Source organism: Siniperca chuatsi, linkage group LG15 (assembly GCF_020085105.1).
Source record: "Siniperca chuatsi isolate FFG_IHB_CAS linkage group LG15, ASM2008510v1, whole genome shotgun sequence".
In the NCBI taxonomy this organism is placed as follows: domain Eukaryota; kingdom Metazoa; phylum Chordata; class Actinopteri; order Centrarchiformes; family Sinipercidae; genus Siniperca; species Siniperca chuatsi.
In genome coordinates, this window is record NC_058056.1 from 6,403,013 (window position 1) to 6,420,888 (window position 17,876).

General features: G+C 38.4%; 2 protein-coding genes across 3 annotated transcripts in view; one reads left to right on the plus strand and one right to left on the minus strand.

Moving 5' to 3' along the window:
• atp6v1c2 (ATPase H+ transporting V1 subunit C2) lies at positions 1-10,483 on the minus strand. 2 transcript variants are annotated; one of them, XM_044165921.1, is made up of 16 exons: positions 10,120-10,483; positions 9,051-9,131; positions 8,624-8,727; positions 8,185-8,386; positions 7,594-7,661; positions 6,905-6,990; positions 6,534-6,596; positions 6,248-6,342; positions 4,375-4,466; positions 4,195-4,290; positions 3,992-4,060; positions 2,666-2,758; positions 2,487-2,574; positions 2,303-2,400; positions 2,051-2,180; positions 1-1,067 (listed from the first exon to the last, which is right to left on the minus strand). In XM_044165921.1, the coding sequence occupies exons 4-16, from the start codon at positions 8,311-8,313 to the stop codon at positions 978-980; spliced, it is 1,197 nt and encodes a 398-aa protein (XP_044021856.1). In that variant the 5' UTR covers positions 8,314-8,386; positions 8,624-8,727; positions 9,051-9,131; positions 10,120-10,483; the 3' UTR covers positions 1-977. The 2 variants fall into 2 exon arrangements, with proteins under 2 accessions (XP_044021856.1, XP_044021857.1); XM_044165922.1 differs by lacking the exons at positions 7,594-7,661; positions 8,624-8,727; positions 9,051-9,131; positions 10,120-10,483 and having other exon boundaries at positions 1-1,070; positions 2,487-2,595; positions 8,185-8,290.
• nol10 (nucleolar protein 10) overlaps positions 9,883-17,876 on the plus strand; it is a 19,243-nt gene continuing 11,249 nt past the window's right edge. Inside the window, exons 1-12 of the mRNA XM_044165918.1 lie at positions 9,883-10,055; positions 10,507-10,552; positions 10,651-10,749; positions 10,892-10,969; positions 11,056-11,093; positions 14,445-14,581; positions 14,714-14,779; positions 14,990-15,050; positions 15,782-15,867; positions 16,146-16,224; positions 16,774-16,923; positions 17,196-17,262. Coding sequence (XP_044021853.1) covers positions 9,990-10,055; positions 10,507-10,552; positions 10,651-10,749; positions 10,892-10,969; positions 11,056-11,093; positions 14,445-14,581; positions 14,714-14,779; positions 14,990-15,050; positions 15,782-15,867; positions 16,146-16,224; positions 16,774-16,923; positions 17,196-17,262 — 973 coding nt within the window. The 5' untranslated portion in view covers positions 9,883-9,989. The remainder of the gene's footprint in view (positions 10,056-10,506; positions 10,553-10,650; positions 10,750-10,891; positions 10,970-11,055; positions 11,094-14,444; positions 14,582-14,713; positions 14,780-14,989; positions 15,051-15,781; positions 15,868-16,145; positions 16,225-16,773; positions 16,924-17,195; positions 17,263-17,876) is intronic.

Sequence of the window (17,876 nt, forward strand, 5' to 3'; positions counted from 1 at the left end):
CACAGGGGCCATTTTACTGCAAAACAAGTGTTTTTACTTTGATACTCTAAGGACATTTAGCTGATAATACGTCTGTAGTTCCACTTAAAGTTATTAAGATTTCAGTGCTGGTTGACTTGGCGACATCTGTAGTTACTGGTGGTAGTAACAGCGAGTGCAGGAATGGCACACCTCGCTACTAATGTAAATACATTCAATGACTATTGCAGAAAAAATCTTGACAATAAATATAAAAAATTTGGTCTGATTTCATGAAAATCTTAAGGATTATAACTTTAAGTAGGATATTGATTGCAGTACTGTTACTTGTAATGGAGTATTTTTACATTGTGGTATTGGTACTTTTACTTATGTAAAGGATCTGAGTACTCCTTCCACCACTGATAGGATTACATTTAAAAACATTCTGATCAAACATGAGTTAAAAGAAAAGTGATGTATACAGAGTCATTATATGCTGTCCTTGCAGAATATACTGTATAATGCACTGAAAAATGTACTGGACTGTTTTGTTGAATAATGTACAACTGTGCATGAAGAAAGACACTATCACACACTGGCTTTAGGATTTCTAAGAAGAATGTGCTCACTTAAAATGCTTGAAGCTGTACACTGACATTAACATTTACAGTACATGTTCTTTCAAAAGAAAACACTGAACAACATTTTTTAGATATTAAACCTATTTAAATGGTTCCACAGTTCCATGTGCAGCACATCACAAAGTGTAGCACATGTGCAGCTGATATTGTGGTGAAGAGGGTTCCAATCCATTCACTGTTCCTGACAATATTATTTACACTGCTGTCCCAGGGAAGCTGGACAGTTATTGCTGGCTCAAGAAAAATGTTGAAAACTAATATATTCAAGGATATATTCTTCACTGGATGTGTTTTATTTTAGAGTTGAGGGTCGACACACGAGTGTCGGGGCCCTCATAGCTTGAGTCATAGAGTGGGTCTTCTCTTTGCTGACTGCTAGCTGATCTCCAGCACATTGATGTTGATGTGGAAGCAGATGTAGGAAAAGTATTCTTGTTGACTGAGTCCTGGGATGTCACAGCTTACCTGCTTGGCAGAGGGAGACAGAAAACACAGAAAACAGTGTGTCACACACACCTGGAACCAGTTTAAACCAATCCAAAACTAGAATTACTGCCCCGCTGTTGAAGTTTACATCCATGTCTGTCCAGACTTATATATGTAGTGAATACTTGGAAGGAATTAAATAAAATGTATGAAGTGTATTTTTTGGCTAAATGGAAGTTATCACTATATTGATGATACATGATCATCATGACTGTATGATTCTAGTGAATATACATTGTTGAACTGATTAATGAAGGATTATCATAGTATTGGCTAAACAGGTACACATGTACTTGATTACTATGTAAAGATGGATTCTTATAGAGTATAGCTACACAAAATGTGGTGCTTTTGTTTTCTCCTGGCATAAATATTGTACTGCAAGAGTGTTTGTCTGTGCACCATTCAAATCAAGTTCTTTCAGTTCTGTGCTTTCTGTGATGCACCATGGTTATCTTGGCCTTATTTGATTTATTCTTGCAGAGTGCTGTATCTTGATAGTGAAGCCTTCTTTACTTAAAGCTGCTCTAATCAATATTTTTATATCAACAATGGATGAAATTACTACATGAAATTAGAAAGGGATTGCTTGTAGTGATGAACCCACAACTAATTTTCCCCTCAACTCCCCTAATTCAATTTAAAACTCCATTATTACTTTAATTAGAACTGATTCAGGTGTCATCATGTGACTGATGTCAGCAGGTCACCTGAGTCAGTTCTATTTGCTGATGAAGACTGTGAGATGTGGTTGAAAGCTACAGAAAAGGCTAGTAAGTGGACCTCGAGTTGAGATTGTTTTATCACATATACAGATCCCGAGGTCAAGAGTGAACATACATGCTCAAGAATTTGTATGTTTGTCTTTGTGCCTTCTCTTCTGTGCTAAATGAAACATGAATGTAACAATGACAATTCTAAGCAATGTTTACACTGCAGTGAAAATGGGTTTGGCCTCTTACATCTGTCTTGCTGGCAGTGGCAGTGGGGTCCAGATGCATGAACAGTGAGGCGAGTTCTTCTCTCACTTTTTTGGAACCCTTCTTGTCCGTCTGCAGCAGAAGAGCCTGATAGTTCACCGGTAATCCATACCTGACAGGGGACATCATTATGAGTCTACTCACACATGGAGATCACAGGAAAATGCAAACACATGCCATTTTTTATTAATGTTGAGAGAAAATGAGAAAATCACTAATATTATCAGCACTGACCTGAGGACTGATTCCACAAACACCCTCAACGCTTTCAGGTGAACCCAGGCAACAAACACCTCACTGAAATTCACCTTCAGCCAACGCACAAAGATTCCCTGTGGAGCAGGCATGCACATTTATAAACTACAACACACACACAAATCCAAAAGTGTATAGAAAGCATACATGGTGTTTAACTCACATATTGTTCCTTCTTGTGAACACTAAGTTGCTTCATCTCCTGCTGCTTCTTCTCTTCCAGGTCAAAGCTGTACTCACGCACGGTGAACCTGTGTGGATCATAGGCTACACTATGGTAATTGACATAGACAACACCGCTTTGACTTGAAGGGGTATTTTCTGCCTACCCGTCCTGCTTACTTGCTCTCCTGGGCTTTAGCTTTGAATTCACAGACAGCTCTTTTGAAAAGTGTAACTGAGAAAACGCCTCCCTCTTCATCCTCGTACAGCTTCCTGATGGTCACACAAAATAATGACAGAACAGAGCGACACATATCAGCATGCAGCAACAGGTCAAGCTGAAAGACAACAAAGAGAAAATAATGTTAACAAAAGCTGGGTGATATGTACTGTAATACTGCATTGTGATGGTTGACTAGATTTCATATTTAAATGGTTTGCTATATATAGTGAAATGAAGGCTCATCATATTACTATTAGTAAATGTTTGTTGCTGCCATTGTGTTTAGCCATATTAGCAAGCTAAACACTTGGTACAGATTTATGTTCATCATCAGGTCAACATTTTGTCCAATACTTTGATTTATGACCAAATACCGTCAACATGCTAATACTTGCTTAACATCAGCATGGTAGCATTGTCATTGTGAGCATGTTAGCATTCTGACGCTGTAGCTCCATGCACAGCAGAACTCACAGAACTCCTAGCATGGCTGTAGTCTTGTTGTTAACTATGTATAAAATTGTATAAAACGTTATATAGTACAAACTATATCTATACTATCTAAAACTTTTAAACCCATTTTTTATTGCTCTGCTCTTGTGACTCAGAGGGCGTAACACAAATATTATTCAGTACACCTTCAATTTTCTGGCAAAGAAAAGGTCAAATGTAACATGGTGAATATTGACATAAAATATCAGAAATCAGCTGCTCTACCCAAACATACCAGCAACAACTTTCAAAAACCCATATTAGTCATAACCCATTAGTTATTCTTATATTCACTGACACTAACCAGTATTTCCTTTCATCCATAACAAAGACTCTAAGATTTACAGGACTCATTCAACTCTGGAGTCTTTTTTTACTTTCAAGTGTGTTTTACCTGTTTGAAAACAAAATAACCCTTTTACAATTCATCCTTGACCAATTTGGATTTGCCAGCACTTTTAAGTTCTTTGTCTACTTTAATTGTCAGTCTACAAAGTACTTTAATTTTTCACGTAAGATATGCTACTCGTGCTGGCATGATGTCATAAAGCATTCGAATGTTAAACACTTATATTGAATACATTTCTTTTTTCTGGAAAAAACATTTCCTCCCACGCTACTGATCCAAGCCACACAGACTCTTACTTTCTGCCAGTAATGGAACACCTGTGGTTACTTAGCCTGACCTTTCGTATGCTGAGAACAGGAACTAAGAGCTTTGCCGGTGCACTTGTACTTGGATCAAGTGGAATGACTTGTCTTACAGCCAAGCCTGCATAAAGACAGCTCACCTGCTAGACCGTGGAACCACAAACTCTGACAAAGATTCATAGGTCCTCTCCCACTGTAAGTAGCTCCCTCTGTGACCAATAACATGCAGAAACACATTTACACATAAAGAATATGACATGAATATACAAACACAAACACTCATGTTATACCATAAAATGAAGGTTGAATAACTTAAATTGTTTAGTGTAAATGTGTCACCGACCCGGTCACCCCTACCAGTAGAGTGGTGAGGTACTCTGAGACCACCAGGTCTTCCTTCTTCACTATGTCATTCAGACTGCGAGTTTGCAAAGTCCTACTGGAAAGACAGACATTTCAGTTCAACATTTGAAAGTTAATATAATGATATATTTTTACTTAATATGTAACTGAGGTCACTCACTCTAGTTTGTACTCAAGGCTTTGCAAGCTTGTTTTCAAACTGTTGTACGCCGCAGCTCGGGATTTTAATTCCGTCTCCATCTGGGAAACTTCCTGACACACAGGTATTAACAGCACATGTAAGCAGGTGTACATGTGATAACCTCAAAGAGATAAGAACTCCTATATTGAATATGTTTAATAACATTTAATAATTCTGTATACATGCTGCTTGCATGCACATACAAAGATATATTGCAAAAAGTATTTTATTTCAAACTCAATTTAATCTGGATTTGTTAAAATCCCGTGGAATAACGTGTTGCAAAGTTCAGTTTCATTTTATTTAAGACACTTGGGCATTAGCTATCATTGGTCAGTTTGACCTATGACCCATGATGTCACCAGGTCAATAAAAGTCTCTGTCTCTTTCTCCGCTCTTCTCTCCTCGCCCCGCACCTTGGAGGTGGTCTGTGTTACGCAGATACCCCGACGAAGAACTAAGGATTACGGCCGCAACATGAGGGCCTGCCTTTGCCTTAAGATTTCTGGTTAGCTCACCGCTAACCAAACTGTTCTATCCCTCTCTGTGTGATCTGCCCAGAGCAGACACACAGCACAACTGAACTCTGTCTCTTACAGCAGCGACGCAAGGGCCTGCATACGATTCCTGCAACAATAGTTAGCGCTGACAGCTGCGACACACAGTCTGCCAGGGAGAGAAGCACAATGGAAATACCACCTAAAATTTTAAAATAGTAATAATCACAGCAACTTCAAAGAAACTTCTTCCTTTACGGACTGGTAACGTAACCACCAAACATATAACTGGGCATAACATAGCATAGCAGAGTATACGGCGAAGCACAGGACTGTGTTACTTTTTTTTATGTATCTGTATTGATTTAGTTCATTGAGTTTTATTGTTGTGATGTGTTTTCACTGTTATTTTGGTAGCCACATGTTAAGGGATGTTAGTGGTGTTAACACAGACACAGGGTCTGAGGCATGCAACTATCCTCTTTTCTAACCTGGCACCGTTTATTCTCCACAGTCCACCAGACACTTCAATTTGGCCCTTTAACAGAGCCAAACACTTTAACATACATGGCCTTGTCGCCATTTTAAATTAACTTTCTTTGTCTGATGACATGCGGCCTCGGCCATCTTGGATCACCCACACACACACACACCCTTTTGTTTTGTAGTTTAGTGTATTTAGAGTTAGACTTTATATTGTGTGTTTTTGCTTTTATCTTTCAATAAATGCTTGTGTATAATTGTGCTGGTTTCTTTAATGTTGCACAGGAGTTTATCATTTGCCAACCTCTTCTATGTTGAACTCCAAATCCTTCAACCTACTAGCTATTAATGATAATTTTGGTTATAGTTATTAATTTAATTATTAATCAGAGTTCCAAATTGATAGCTTATTGTATTTTATGAGACTCAATCCTCCTCCCCTGATTTAACAATGCAGGTGAGGGAGGTGTGGGTGGAGGTGAACAGTACAGCTTTGTATCTCTCTATTGCTCTCTCCATCTCCACATCATGCGGTATTTGCTAAGCCACGCCAACTTTTGAGAGGTCCAATCAAATTTCAAGTATTTTATTTAAATCCCTCTTGCAAATAAACAGTTTCACTTAGAAATACACATTACACACACACATCACATTACTGAAGCTAAAGACATCTTAAGTTTCACGGTGACTTTCACTGTTTCTTTTGTGTCTCCCAACTTTGACAAAGTGCAATAATAAATTGCTGGAGTACCTCTTTGGGGTGATTAGGACTTTATTTATAAATGCAGTATTACTGGTATAAATAAATAAAGTATTTAAATAAATATATTTACATGTCACATATTATCATCCTCATTTTCTTTAGTTTGCACCTTGTTGATGATGTCTGCCAGGCTGGTGAGAGGCAGAGCTGTGGGATACTTGGCTTTGTCCCACTGAAACTTGGTCACGTAGCTCATAAGGTCCACTGAGAAACATGCACAAGAAGTCATAACATAATTAGAAACCAAAAATTGCATAATTGTAAACACCACACAGTGGAATAGTGTCATTCAGAAAACATGAGGGCAAAAGCACTGTAAAAATGCACACTTTATATAGGGAGCCACACAGCATTACACTCCAGCTCAAAGAGCAAATTGCCAGCAGATAAAATACCCCTCAGAGACTTGAGGTAAGCTTTCAGGGGTGACACGATGGCTCTCTGATTCATGCTGTGGTCTGATGGGGGAAAAGTGATACTGGTTAGCCTGGTTTGTGTTGGGCAGTTGTTGATCTACCTACTGCCTAAATGCAGGAGGCTAACACAAAGTAAAGGGATCATTGTAGACTGTGTGATCTCTAAATGTGTGTGTGGGATGGATGTTTGTGTGTACACATGCATATGGAACTCGGTTTAAGTAGCTCTTAGTCTCATTTGCAATGTACATGTAGCCTGGGGCTTCTATGCACTTCCTTAATGAGTTTCTATATGATATAATTAACACCCTCAGCATGTATGTGTGTGTGTTTGTGTGTGTGTGACTCGCCTCCATTGGCTAAGGCGTTATCCAGCACTTTGTCACAGGACTGCTCCATCACCTCCCTCATACACTGATATGTTTTTTTAATCACACTAGCCAAGCAACAGGAAAAATATCATTATTACAGAGGTGCCTCAACTTATTTGTGTATTTTATATGTTATTTATTTAGTTACAATTTTAATAATGTATTGGCTCCTTTCCTGGAAATCTCTTTTCTCCAGATTCTTATGTTATTGACACTGAGGCTCACAATGAAATATTAATGTCCAACAAGGGTTTTATTTATCCAAGTAAAGACCTCTAGCTTAAGAGACATTCAGAAAACAATGGATCAAACTGAATAAAAACAAGTCTGGACTAAATTAGGAGACAAAATCTGTCTGGTTTGATCTTCCCAGGCCATTTTTTGATGTCGCAAATAGGCTTTAACATCCCTACCTACACTGCGTAAGCTCAGATACACCAACATTGAATTTAAAATCAGGAGGGAAAACTAACCGTCAGCTGCCCCTGACCATCAATTAATCATGGCACAGACCGCACACAAGCTCAGAGTTACAAGTCCTGATTAAGGACAAAGCTGCACATTAAGCTACAAACATCCAATGACCATTGAGACAAACAGTTTCGGCGTGCATCAACAGAGCATGGGCAACATATGCAGTTTGGTTCATCATTCTTGGACTTTTTTACCTTTCAGTCATTGTGTCAAGCTTGGAGAGATCATCTGACACGCTGAGCAGACTGTCCAATATTCCCACCTGAGGTCACAGCACGGACAGCACGGTTAATGTTACTGTGGCTGATGTATCATTGATTTCACATCATAGAGGGCTCAAATCACTAAACACAAGCAACAGTTCTGCATATATACATGCCTTGTGAACTTACTGGCTTTTAATATTCAGCCTGGCGATTTCCACATATCACATCCAATACTGCATTTAAAGGGTTTTCATGTTTCAACTCTTGATAGAATTGGAAAAACTGCTGTTAAAATGCGATTTCTGGCAGCCAAGGTGAACATTGATCACTCTGAGTGAAATGGGTCAGATGGAAATTTTGCCTCAAACTGTAGAGAGCAACCTGAGCCTTCACCAGAGAAGGACACCGAACACCATCACCCTCCTCAACTACACTCTACTGTACTGGTATCAACACAGAACTAACATGCCTGCAATTCTACTTGCTCCTTGTTTTTGACACTGCTGTTCTCACAGGTCCTTATGTGTATTTTTACCCTAATTGGCTCCCTCAGGTTCTTAAGATGATTTACAGCCTCACCTTGAGATCTGGAATGGAGAACTTGCAGCAGGAGGCCAGGTTGGTTTTGGCAATGGTGCACTTGAGTTTCTCTACACTGGTTAAACTGGTCTTGTCCAGGGGGACAGAAATCAACCACAAATCTGTCATGGCTCCCAGTGCTCTAGGTAGAGACCTCCAGTCAAAATCTTCCCCACAAGAACAGGCTTGGGTACCAAATAGACTGTGACCCAGAACAAACAAACATTAGTAAGATGAACTCTGTATGCATAAATTGGCTCTCATGCTAAGCTGACTTTGTAAAATTACATTTAATGATTTGATTAATGATGTTTATATATATATTTTTCTGTTCCTACATCATATTTACATTTTTTCTTGGTTATGGCTACAGACATAAAGTCAAATAAAAGAAACTAAAGAATGAAAAGAAATAACCCTTCAAATGAGGGATTCTTACCATCAAGTGATCTTCATGACCGTCCTGTGGCAGTCCCACTGAGTGTTGGGAATGTGTGAGCAGCAGCTCAGCAGCTCCACTGAGACTGACAGCCAGCCCACTGTCTTCTAGGATCACAAGAAGCTGTTACATCACTCCAAGTGATTTGAGTAAGGATACTTGGCTAAGTATAGGTAACCAAAAATGGTTGACTTTCAATTTGCAACTTTGCTCTTACTCTGCATGTTCCTTCAAGTTTTATTTATTTATTTTTTATTTATTTATTTTTTACATGAAAACAGAGTCTGTGGTTCTGTCACAGAAAGAGCAGACAACACTTAACCACTTGCAGAGATCATCAGGAATACAGACCATCACAAGTTGGAAAGCTTTTTGCACAGGGCTCACCTGGTGGAGCGCGTACCATGTACCAAGTCTGAGTCCTTACCGCAGCGGCATGCGTTCGAATCCCTCTGCTGCACGTCATCCCCCCTCTCTCTCTTGCCTTTCCTGTCTCTCTCCGCTGTGACTATCAAATAAAGCAGAAATTCTGAAAAATAATCTTTAAAAAGGAAATAAAGGTGAGGTGTCAATAAATGCATTAACTTGAGAGTCTCCACACTACCTTCCATTCCAAATAGACATATGGCTCAGAAGGAATGGAAGAAGAAAAGTATTGCGAGGGAATGCAAAAGTATTCCTCAAAAGAATTATTGCCGTGACCTTTAGGGGGCTCCATAGTTAAGCATAGTTTAGGTTGCCTTTATCAGTATTTCTTTCTGGTTTGTATGCCAGGTGTGGCCTTGACAGTTGCCTTAATATAATTCTCAATAATTTGTTCCAAGCGAATAAATTGATATTTTGTTTGAAATAAATTTAAAACGGCGACAGAAACATCTCTAGTTCAGCACAGCCTATTGTTAAGTCTTATTATTCATGCATGCAATTAACGTTAGCATAGTTAATTTGGTGGTAGCTAGCTATACTATTTTTTATTGACAAGAGTGAAATATACAAACATTCAGGTAAATAATAGCAGCACATACAAATTAAATATAGCTAGCTATACTAACTCAATAGGCTATTGACCTATCTAACGTTATAGATAAAAGCTAGGATATTTAACGAAAGTGTGTAACATGGAAATTAACTTTTTGTTGCGTTTTATCAATACTATTTTTTCTCTAGTTGTTTAAACCCATAATAACTTTGGAGAGGTGGGGCACTGTGTTCAGCCAGTGTAGTTTCTACTCGGACCTATTTCGTAAAACCCACCTGCACTTCCTGTTTTTGCTCCGAAGCACAAGTAGCAACAACGTGGATTGTGTGCAGTTCACCGGTTTAGTAATAGTGTTATGTTTGACCAGAGTCTTGTTCATTTTCTACAATGCAGATATCTAGTGTGAATGATGTGAAGATTTACAATTTAAGCCATGGAAAGTCTCTTCCAGAGGTAAAAACCATGGCTTTTTCCTAACGCTTAGTTACATTTCATAAGCTATAAAGTTACTGCTTACCTTGAGCCTAGCTAGCTAGCTAACGCAGCTAGCCGTGACAAGAGTAGTCTTAACATTGTGTATTGAGAAAATGTCGATGCCAAACTCTATTCAATAACACGTCACCTTAATGTAACCTTTCAAATAAACAAAGGAACACAGTATATAACGTTAGTATAACTTCATTTGAGACTCCTCAGTTCAGCCTTCATAGCTCATTATGCACCACTAATTTCAGTAAATGATGTACCAGTAATAATATTTGACCTAAACTACAAGAAGCCACTAAAAGGTCGGAAGCGAGTAATATGAAACATAGCTATATTAGAAAGTATTGTTGTAACTAAGCGCTGCTTCATTGGTTCATCTTTATGCCAAATCCTAATCACTTCTACCTCTTTAATGCAGTGGCTGTCAGATCGGAAGAAGAGACAGTTACAAAAGAAAGATGTTGGTGAGTTGACCGCTACAATTTCAGCATCACAGACTGGTTAATTGTCTCAGAAATGTATGGCATTATTCTGACTTTTCTATTCATTATTTTTTCTCCAGACATCCAGCGCAGGATTGAGCTCATCCAGGACTTTGAGATGCCCACAGTGTGCACCTCTATCAAAGTGTCGAGGGATGGTCAGTTCATCCTGGCAGCAGGTAAGACAAGCTATGGATTGTTTTTCAGCAAACCTTCCTTAAAAGTGAGAGTGACATCAGTTGTCACTCAGAACAGGCCTCCAAGAATGTCACACTTCACACTTCATTTTTTGTGTGTGTTTTTATTTTCCTTTCATTTCAGGCACTTACAAACCCAGGATTCGCTGCTATGACACTTACCAGTTGTCCCTGAAGTTTGAACGCTGTCTAGATTCAGATAGTAAGTCAGTTGACACACCCACTTATTGTATGGCATCCATGTCACGTACGACTACATTTGATTAATTTCTTTTCTCTCTTTCAAAGTTGTGGCTTTTGACATCCTGTCTGATGACTACTCTAAGGTAAGACATCGGGGGCACTCTTTCCCCAACACTTTACCAATGCTGTTGGAATTGTTTGTTTTTATGTATGATCTGTGTTGTTATGTAATTGTGGTATGTATATGGATAGTATTGTCATGCCATCACTTTAATGAACTGTAAGGTAATCAGAAACCGGTAATAATAATAATAATTATTATTTTATTTATAAAGCACTTTTTAAAACACAGTTACAAAGTGCTTCACATATAAGATAAAATACACACAAAATACAAGTATACATGCATACATCCATACATACATCCATACATACACTACCCTTCAAAAGTTTGGAATCACCTGTTATATTGATGTTTTTCTTCTTTCTTTCAATAATGGCTATTTTAACATAGATAAAAACTGTATAATTATACACCAAATGTATTATTTACATTTGAAAGAGTTTTAAATTAAATGATTAAAACTTCAGTTTAGTCAAGGTCCCCAGAGTGAATACAGTTGTAACCATTTTCCCCCCAAATACTCTTCGATTTTTGATTTGTTTTCCTGTCCAGAAAAGTGTAAGTGACCCTAGATCATTTTTGAACGACAACTGTGCAATTCGGCTCTAAATATTTTGGGAACCCATTTTTCTTTGGGCCCTCTGCAGTCTATTCAGTGGTTAGATTGAATAGGTTTAAACTGATTTGTCAGTCCATAGTATGTTTAGCTGATATTCCGTGATCCAATTCCAATAGTGCTAACCCCAGACTAACCTACTATTTGTATTTAGAAGCTTTAAGAATAGCTTTGCTAAAGCAACACGCCTGTTCTTATTTAAATATGCACAGATTTTAATGCTAAGCTTCCAATTTCGTTCACCAATGACTGCTGATTTCTTATATTCGTATTTAACTGTTGCTCAGAGGTATCTTTGTCTCTTTCTGCCCTTTCAGTTGTCAGTCTGGTTGAACAATCGTACAGCGTTTTGTTCTCCATGTACAACACATTACTTTTTTGCCAACACTTCATATAAAAGAACGTCTATTTGTAAAGAGGACTTTCTACAACCTAATAGCATGAAAGACCATTCAAAAATATTGGGTATTCCTCTCAGCCATCTGACTGTACCGAATCAAACTTTTGAATGGTAGTGTACATCACACATACAAATATACACATACGTATGCATGATACATAGACAAAGACTAAAGCATAATAATATAAACAAAATAAACAGAGAGCATTTTAAAAAATGCTAACCAATTTATCAAAGATATTGTGTCCCTCAACCAGTTGTGGGAGCTGGTGAGCAACCACTTTTTCAAGAATTTTAGAAATTAAAGGAAGTTTGGAAATTGGCATGTAGTTACAGCACATAAAATAAGTATTGAACACATCACCGTTTTTCTCAGTAAATATATTTCTAAAGGTGCTATTGACATACAATTTTCACCAGATGTTGGTAACAACCCATGCAATCCAGACATTTAAAGAAATCTAACCATAGATGTCCATAAATTAAGTTATCTATAATAATGTTGAATGACACAGGGAAAAAGTATTGAACACGCTTACTGAAATTCATTTAATACTTACAAATACTACGTACAAAAGCCTTTGTTGGTAATGACTGCTTCAAGACGCCTCCTGTGTGGAGAAACGAGTTGCATGCATTGCTGAAGTGTGATTTTGGCCCATTCTTCCACACAAACAGTCTTCAAATCTTGAAGGTTCCGTGGGCCTCTTCTATGAACTCTGATCTTTAGTTCTTTCCATAGATTTTCAATTGGATTCAAGTCAGGTGATTGGCTGGGCCATTCTAGCAGCTTTATTTTCTTTCTCTGAAACCAATTGAGAGTTTCCTTGGCTGTGTGTTTGGGATCATTGTCTTGCTGAAATGTCCACCATCATTTCATCTTCACCATCCTGGTAGATGGCAGCAGATTTTTATCAAGAATGTCTCTGTACATTTTTCCATTCATCCTTCCTTCAAATATATGAAGTTTGCCAGTACCGTATGCTGAAAAACAGCCCCACACCATGATGTTTCCACCTCCAAACTTCACTGTTGGAATGGTGTTTTGGGGGTGATGTGCAGTGCCATTTCTCTTCCAAACATGGTGTGTATTATGGCATCCAAAGAGTTCAATTTTGGTCTCATCTGACCAGACTATATTCTCCCAGTATGTCACAGGCTTGTCCAAATGTTGTGCAGCAAACTTTAAACGAGCTTCAACAGGCTTTTTCTTCAGTAACGGAGTCTTGCGTGGTGAGCGTGCATACAGGCCATGGCGGTTGAGTGCATAACATCGTTTTCTTTGAAACAATTGTACCTGCTAATTCCAGGTCCTTCTGAAGCTGTCCACAAGTGGTCCTTGACTCGTGAACAACTCTTCTGATAATTCTTTTCACTCCTCTATCAGAAATCTTGCGAGGAGCACCTGGTCGTGGCCAGTTTATGGTGAAATGATGTTCTTTCCACTTCCGGATTATGGCCCCAAAAGTGCTAACTGGAACATTCAGAAGTTTTGAAATCCTTCTGTAACCAATGCCATCAATGCGTTTTGCAACAATAAGGTTGCGAAGGTCTTGAGAGAGCTCTTTGCTTTTACCCATCATGAGATGTTTCTTCTGTGACACCTTGGTAATGAGACACCTTTTTATAGGCCATCAGTTGGGACTGAACCAGCTGATATGATTGCTTTCTAATTACTGATTGTCTTGGCTTTCCATGCCTTTTTGCACCTCCCTTTCTTCATGTGTTCAATACTTTTTCCCTGTGTCATTTAACATTATGACACATAACTTAATTTATGAACATCTATGGTTTGATTTCTTTGCATGTGTGGATTTCATGAGTTGTTACCAACATCTGGTGAACATTTCATTTCAATAGCACCTTTAGAAATATATTTACTGAGAAAAATGGTGACGTGTTCAATACTTATTTTACCCGCTGTAGCTAAATCGGTGGTATCTAGGAAGGACTTTTTGATCGACTTGCCTGTGAAATGATAAGAACATAGAGATCAAATATAACCGCATATATATTAATTTGTACAATTTCCCAGCAGCAATCATATTAACTTCCACAGAGAAAGCAGTCACTAATAGCTTAAAACTGTATTACTAATTTGCCACATTTCATGTCAACTAAGTACTGTTTTACACAAAACTGCCACATATCTTTTAAAAATATGATTTAGCTTTAGAGGTGGTCAAAAATGCTAAAAAAAAAAAAAAAAAAAAAAACACTGAGCATTTCAGGGACTTAATTAAAGTTCTGTCTGTGTCACACCAAAGTCCCTGAAATGCATTTTTGACTACACTTGCTTTTAAATTCACTATCTGTTTTTTTGTGTGTGTGTGTGTGTGTCTGTGTCTGTGCAGTTGGTGTTTTTGCACTGTGACCGCTACGTAGAGTTCCACTCCCAGCACGGACACTACTACAAGACACGTATTCCAAAGTTTGGAAGGGACTTTTCTTACCACTACCCCTCCTGTGACCTCTATTTTGTGGGGACAAGGTGAGAGCATGACTGAATGATAAATGTTGAGGCACTCTGGCATTCTTTTATGCAAGTTTTTAGATTCATCCTGTGCATGTCGTAGGAATAAGCTGTTTAGGCAACACTTGTTTGTTTTGTTTTGATTTTCAGCTCAGAGGTGTTCCGACTGAACCTGGAACAAGGGCGCTTCCTCAGCTCACTTCAGACTGATGCTGTGTAAGTATAAAAAGTGTTTTCCCTAACTGTTGATAGTTTTTATGTGCAGTGAGTACTTGTATGATCCAATAATCCAATGGTTAACTCTAGATTCAAAATTGTTGTACCACTAAAGTCTATGGTGCAGTCTGACATTAACTGATAAGCTCTTTGCTGTCATTGCTCTCAGCTAAAGTTCATGATGCTTCTTTTTCTTGACTTCTCAACCAGGGAGAACAATGTGTGTGACATCAACCCTGTCCATCATTTGTTTGCCACAGGAACCTCTGAAGTAAGTGCCATGGCAGGCTGGGTGTGAAATGAGGCACCAGTTATTAGCAGACACAAGTGTGACTGTGTGTGTGTGTGTGGCTGTTCATTACTAAGTGTATATTAGAATATACTAAGACTTATACTGAACTAAATCTTAATTGTGTTTATACACATAAAAGCCCCTAGTAAGGATTAAAATGAAAATAGAAGTTAGAAAAGTCTTATTTTTTGACCATGTAGGTTCACCATCAGGTTTCTTTGTGCTACATGTGCTTAAAGTAAAACAGAACAGTCACACACAATCACATAGTTACTTAGTTCAGTTATACTACCATTTAGAGTTTCACTTTCATTGGATGTGTTCACTAAAAATTGGTTGATTTCACCCATTTTATTATGATATTTTTTAATATTTCATATAAGATGGTTCAGGAATTGGCTTTATTCATTTTTGGATTGCCTAATGGTAGATCTTTCTCTTCTCTCATTTCTTTGATATTTTTTGGTATAAGCATCACACACCAGCTGGGCTGATAAAAATAAGTCTGTTACATGATTTCTGAGTGTTAAAGTTCAAGTTTTTCAAACCGTTACCTCTCACTTACATTAGGAGCTGCCAACACGAGAAGTTGCCCATTGCAGCTTTTTATTGGTCTTAAAAAGTCCCCGTTAGTTTAAAAAAAATGTTTTTATGTCATGAATTGTCTGCATTTGTCTGACTGTGTGACATCTCTTCCCTTCGATTACCAGGGAAGGGTCGAATGCTGGGACCCTCGTGTCCGGAACAGAGTGGGCATGTTGGACTGCGCCCTGAGCAGCCTCACTGAAGGAACAGAGTATGTACCAAGCTGTCAGCCTGACGATGCATATGTAGCCACATGGCACTTTTCTCCTCTGCTTGTAACTCTGCTGCATGAAAAACAAGCTGCAAGCTGTGCATCATTATGGTACACTTTAGAAATATCCAGCTTTCATCTGATTCACAGTTAGTGTATTATCCTGTCACAAAGCAGCAACAGTGTCTATCATTATTTAATATTTTTGTCTTTGTGTCTCACTTTACCTTTTATCCCCTTAATATTCTGTTGCTATGGTGTTATTGTGTTTTTGACAGAGTTCAAGGTTTGCCCTCAGTTTGTGCGCTGAAGTTTAATGGCTCCCTCACCATGGCAGTAGGCACCAGCACAGGACAGGTGAGCCAGAAACATTAAGCTATGTTTTGGGCTAATAATTCAAAGAAGTGTGACACACAATATTTTCATGCTAGCTGTCTGCAGCAGGTGGACATCAGTCCTGTTGGCATGTCTGTCAGAAAACTCTGTAACACTGGTCTACGGCTTCGTTCTCTACTTTGTCTTTGTTTGTTGTTGTTGTAAATGATCAGCTGCCCACATGGTGTGAAATTCTGCCTCTTCTTCCTGAGATTAGTCACCTCAAACAGAAGTGGCTGATATAATGCTGCCTCCTCTAAAAAAGTTACTGTTCTCAAAACGTGCTCAGTTTTGACTGAAAAGGTCAGGTGCAGCCAGTGCCCTTGTGATGTCGCCTCTTTGTTTAATGTAGCTATTTGCTTTTGGTTTTGATGTAAAAAATCACAGTTGCAGTTTGGAATAATATAATGGTTTTGAACACATCCTTAAATGTTTCCAGTATTGTTTTAGCATTTGGAAACCTACTTCTAGCAGAATGAAATAGATTTAAAAATTTTAGTGGTGTTATCCACCCTTTGCTTTGTCTTGAAGGTGCTGCTCTATGACCTGCGCTCCAGCCAGCCGCTGCTGGTTAAAGACCATTTCTACAACTTGCCAATCAAGTCACTCAACTTCCACGATCAACTGGACCTGGTTGTGTCTGCCGACTCCAAGATTATAAAATTCTGGAACAAAGACACCGTAAGACTCAGTAACAGCTATTACAAGACCTGACTTATCTTACTTGTACTGCATGATGATGTATATAAGGGTTGTTTCCATATTTATATATTAGCATTTTCAAGTTACCATAAATAATATCAGCCCATGTAAAATGTCAACTTGTTAGAAATCTGTGCATTTCATTGTGTTGATGTTAAGAAATTTCTGCTTAAGTACAACAAAGACAGGACTGGACTGTCTAGACTTTCTGATACCATTGATCTCTTATGTATTCTATCTGTTCACTACAGGGAAAGGCGTTCTCCTCCATACAGCCTCAGACCAACATCAACGATGTTTGCATCTACCCTAATTCAGGTGAGAACAACTACTCCAACAAGATCATGAGATAAGATCTTCTTTATTGGTCCCATTCAGGGAAATACAAGTGTCACCGCAGCAGACATACAAGAGAAGATGCATAGAAAAGGAACTTTAAAAAACTAGACTACTGAATACATAATGAACATCTACCGACATAAATAGTAACTTCAAAGTGTATCGGCAGAGCAACCACAAATAAAGTGAGAAGAGGTCAGGAGTCTGCACAGAGCAGTGTTGGCAGCTAAATACTTGTAATCAGCTATAAATCAGCCTTCAAAGGATGAAAAGTGCACCCTTGTCACAACCTCTAGCATTCATGTAGCTGTCTTTCACCTCCAGGTGGCGCCACCTTACCGTAGAGTTCACACACTGGCTTTGCAGTTTTGTCTTGTCCGTCACTGAATCAATTTTCACAAGGAATAAAATTGAAGGTGACCTTTCACATTGAAGTCATTATTGACATCATCATTTGGTCCTGAATTAATCCGATTTCTTTTTAGGTTTTAAGTTTTTTTTAAATGAGGTTTCATCCTTAAAGCTGCTATAGAGCAGTGAGTTAAAGACACTTCCCTACATTATTCAGCTAACAAATTATTTTTCTGCTTAGC

What these genes read in the sequence shown, in the direction of transcription:
- atp6v1c2 (XM_044165921.1), bottom strand. Translation starts at nt 8,313, where the DNA reads ATGACAGATTTGTGGTTGATTTCTGTCCCCCTGGACAAGACCAGTTTA. An exon ending in TAACGCCTTAGCCAATGGAG is followed by an intron (nt 6,597 to 6,904) that starts GCGAGTCACACA and finishes TTCCCCCATCAG; the next exon opens with ACCACAGCATGAATCAGAGA. An exon ending in TTTGTGGAATCAGTCCTCAG is followed by an intron (nt 2,181 to 2,302) that starts GTCAGTGCTGAT and finishes GTCCCCTGTCAG; the next exon opens with GTATGGATTACCGGTGAACT.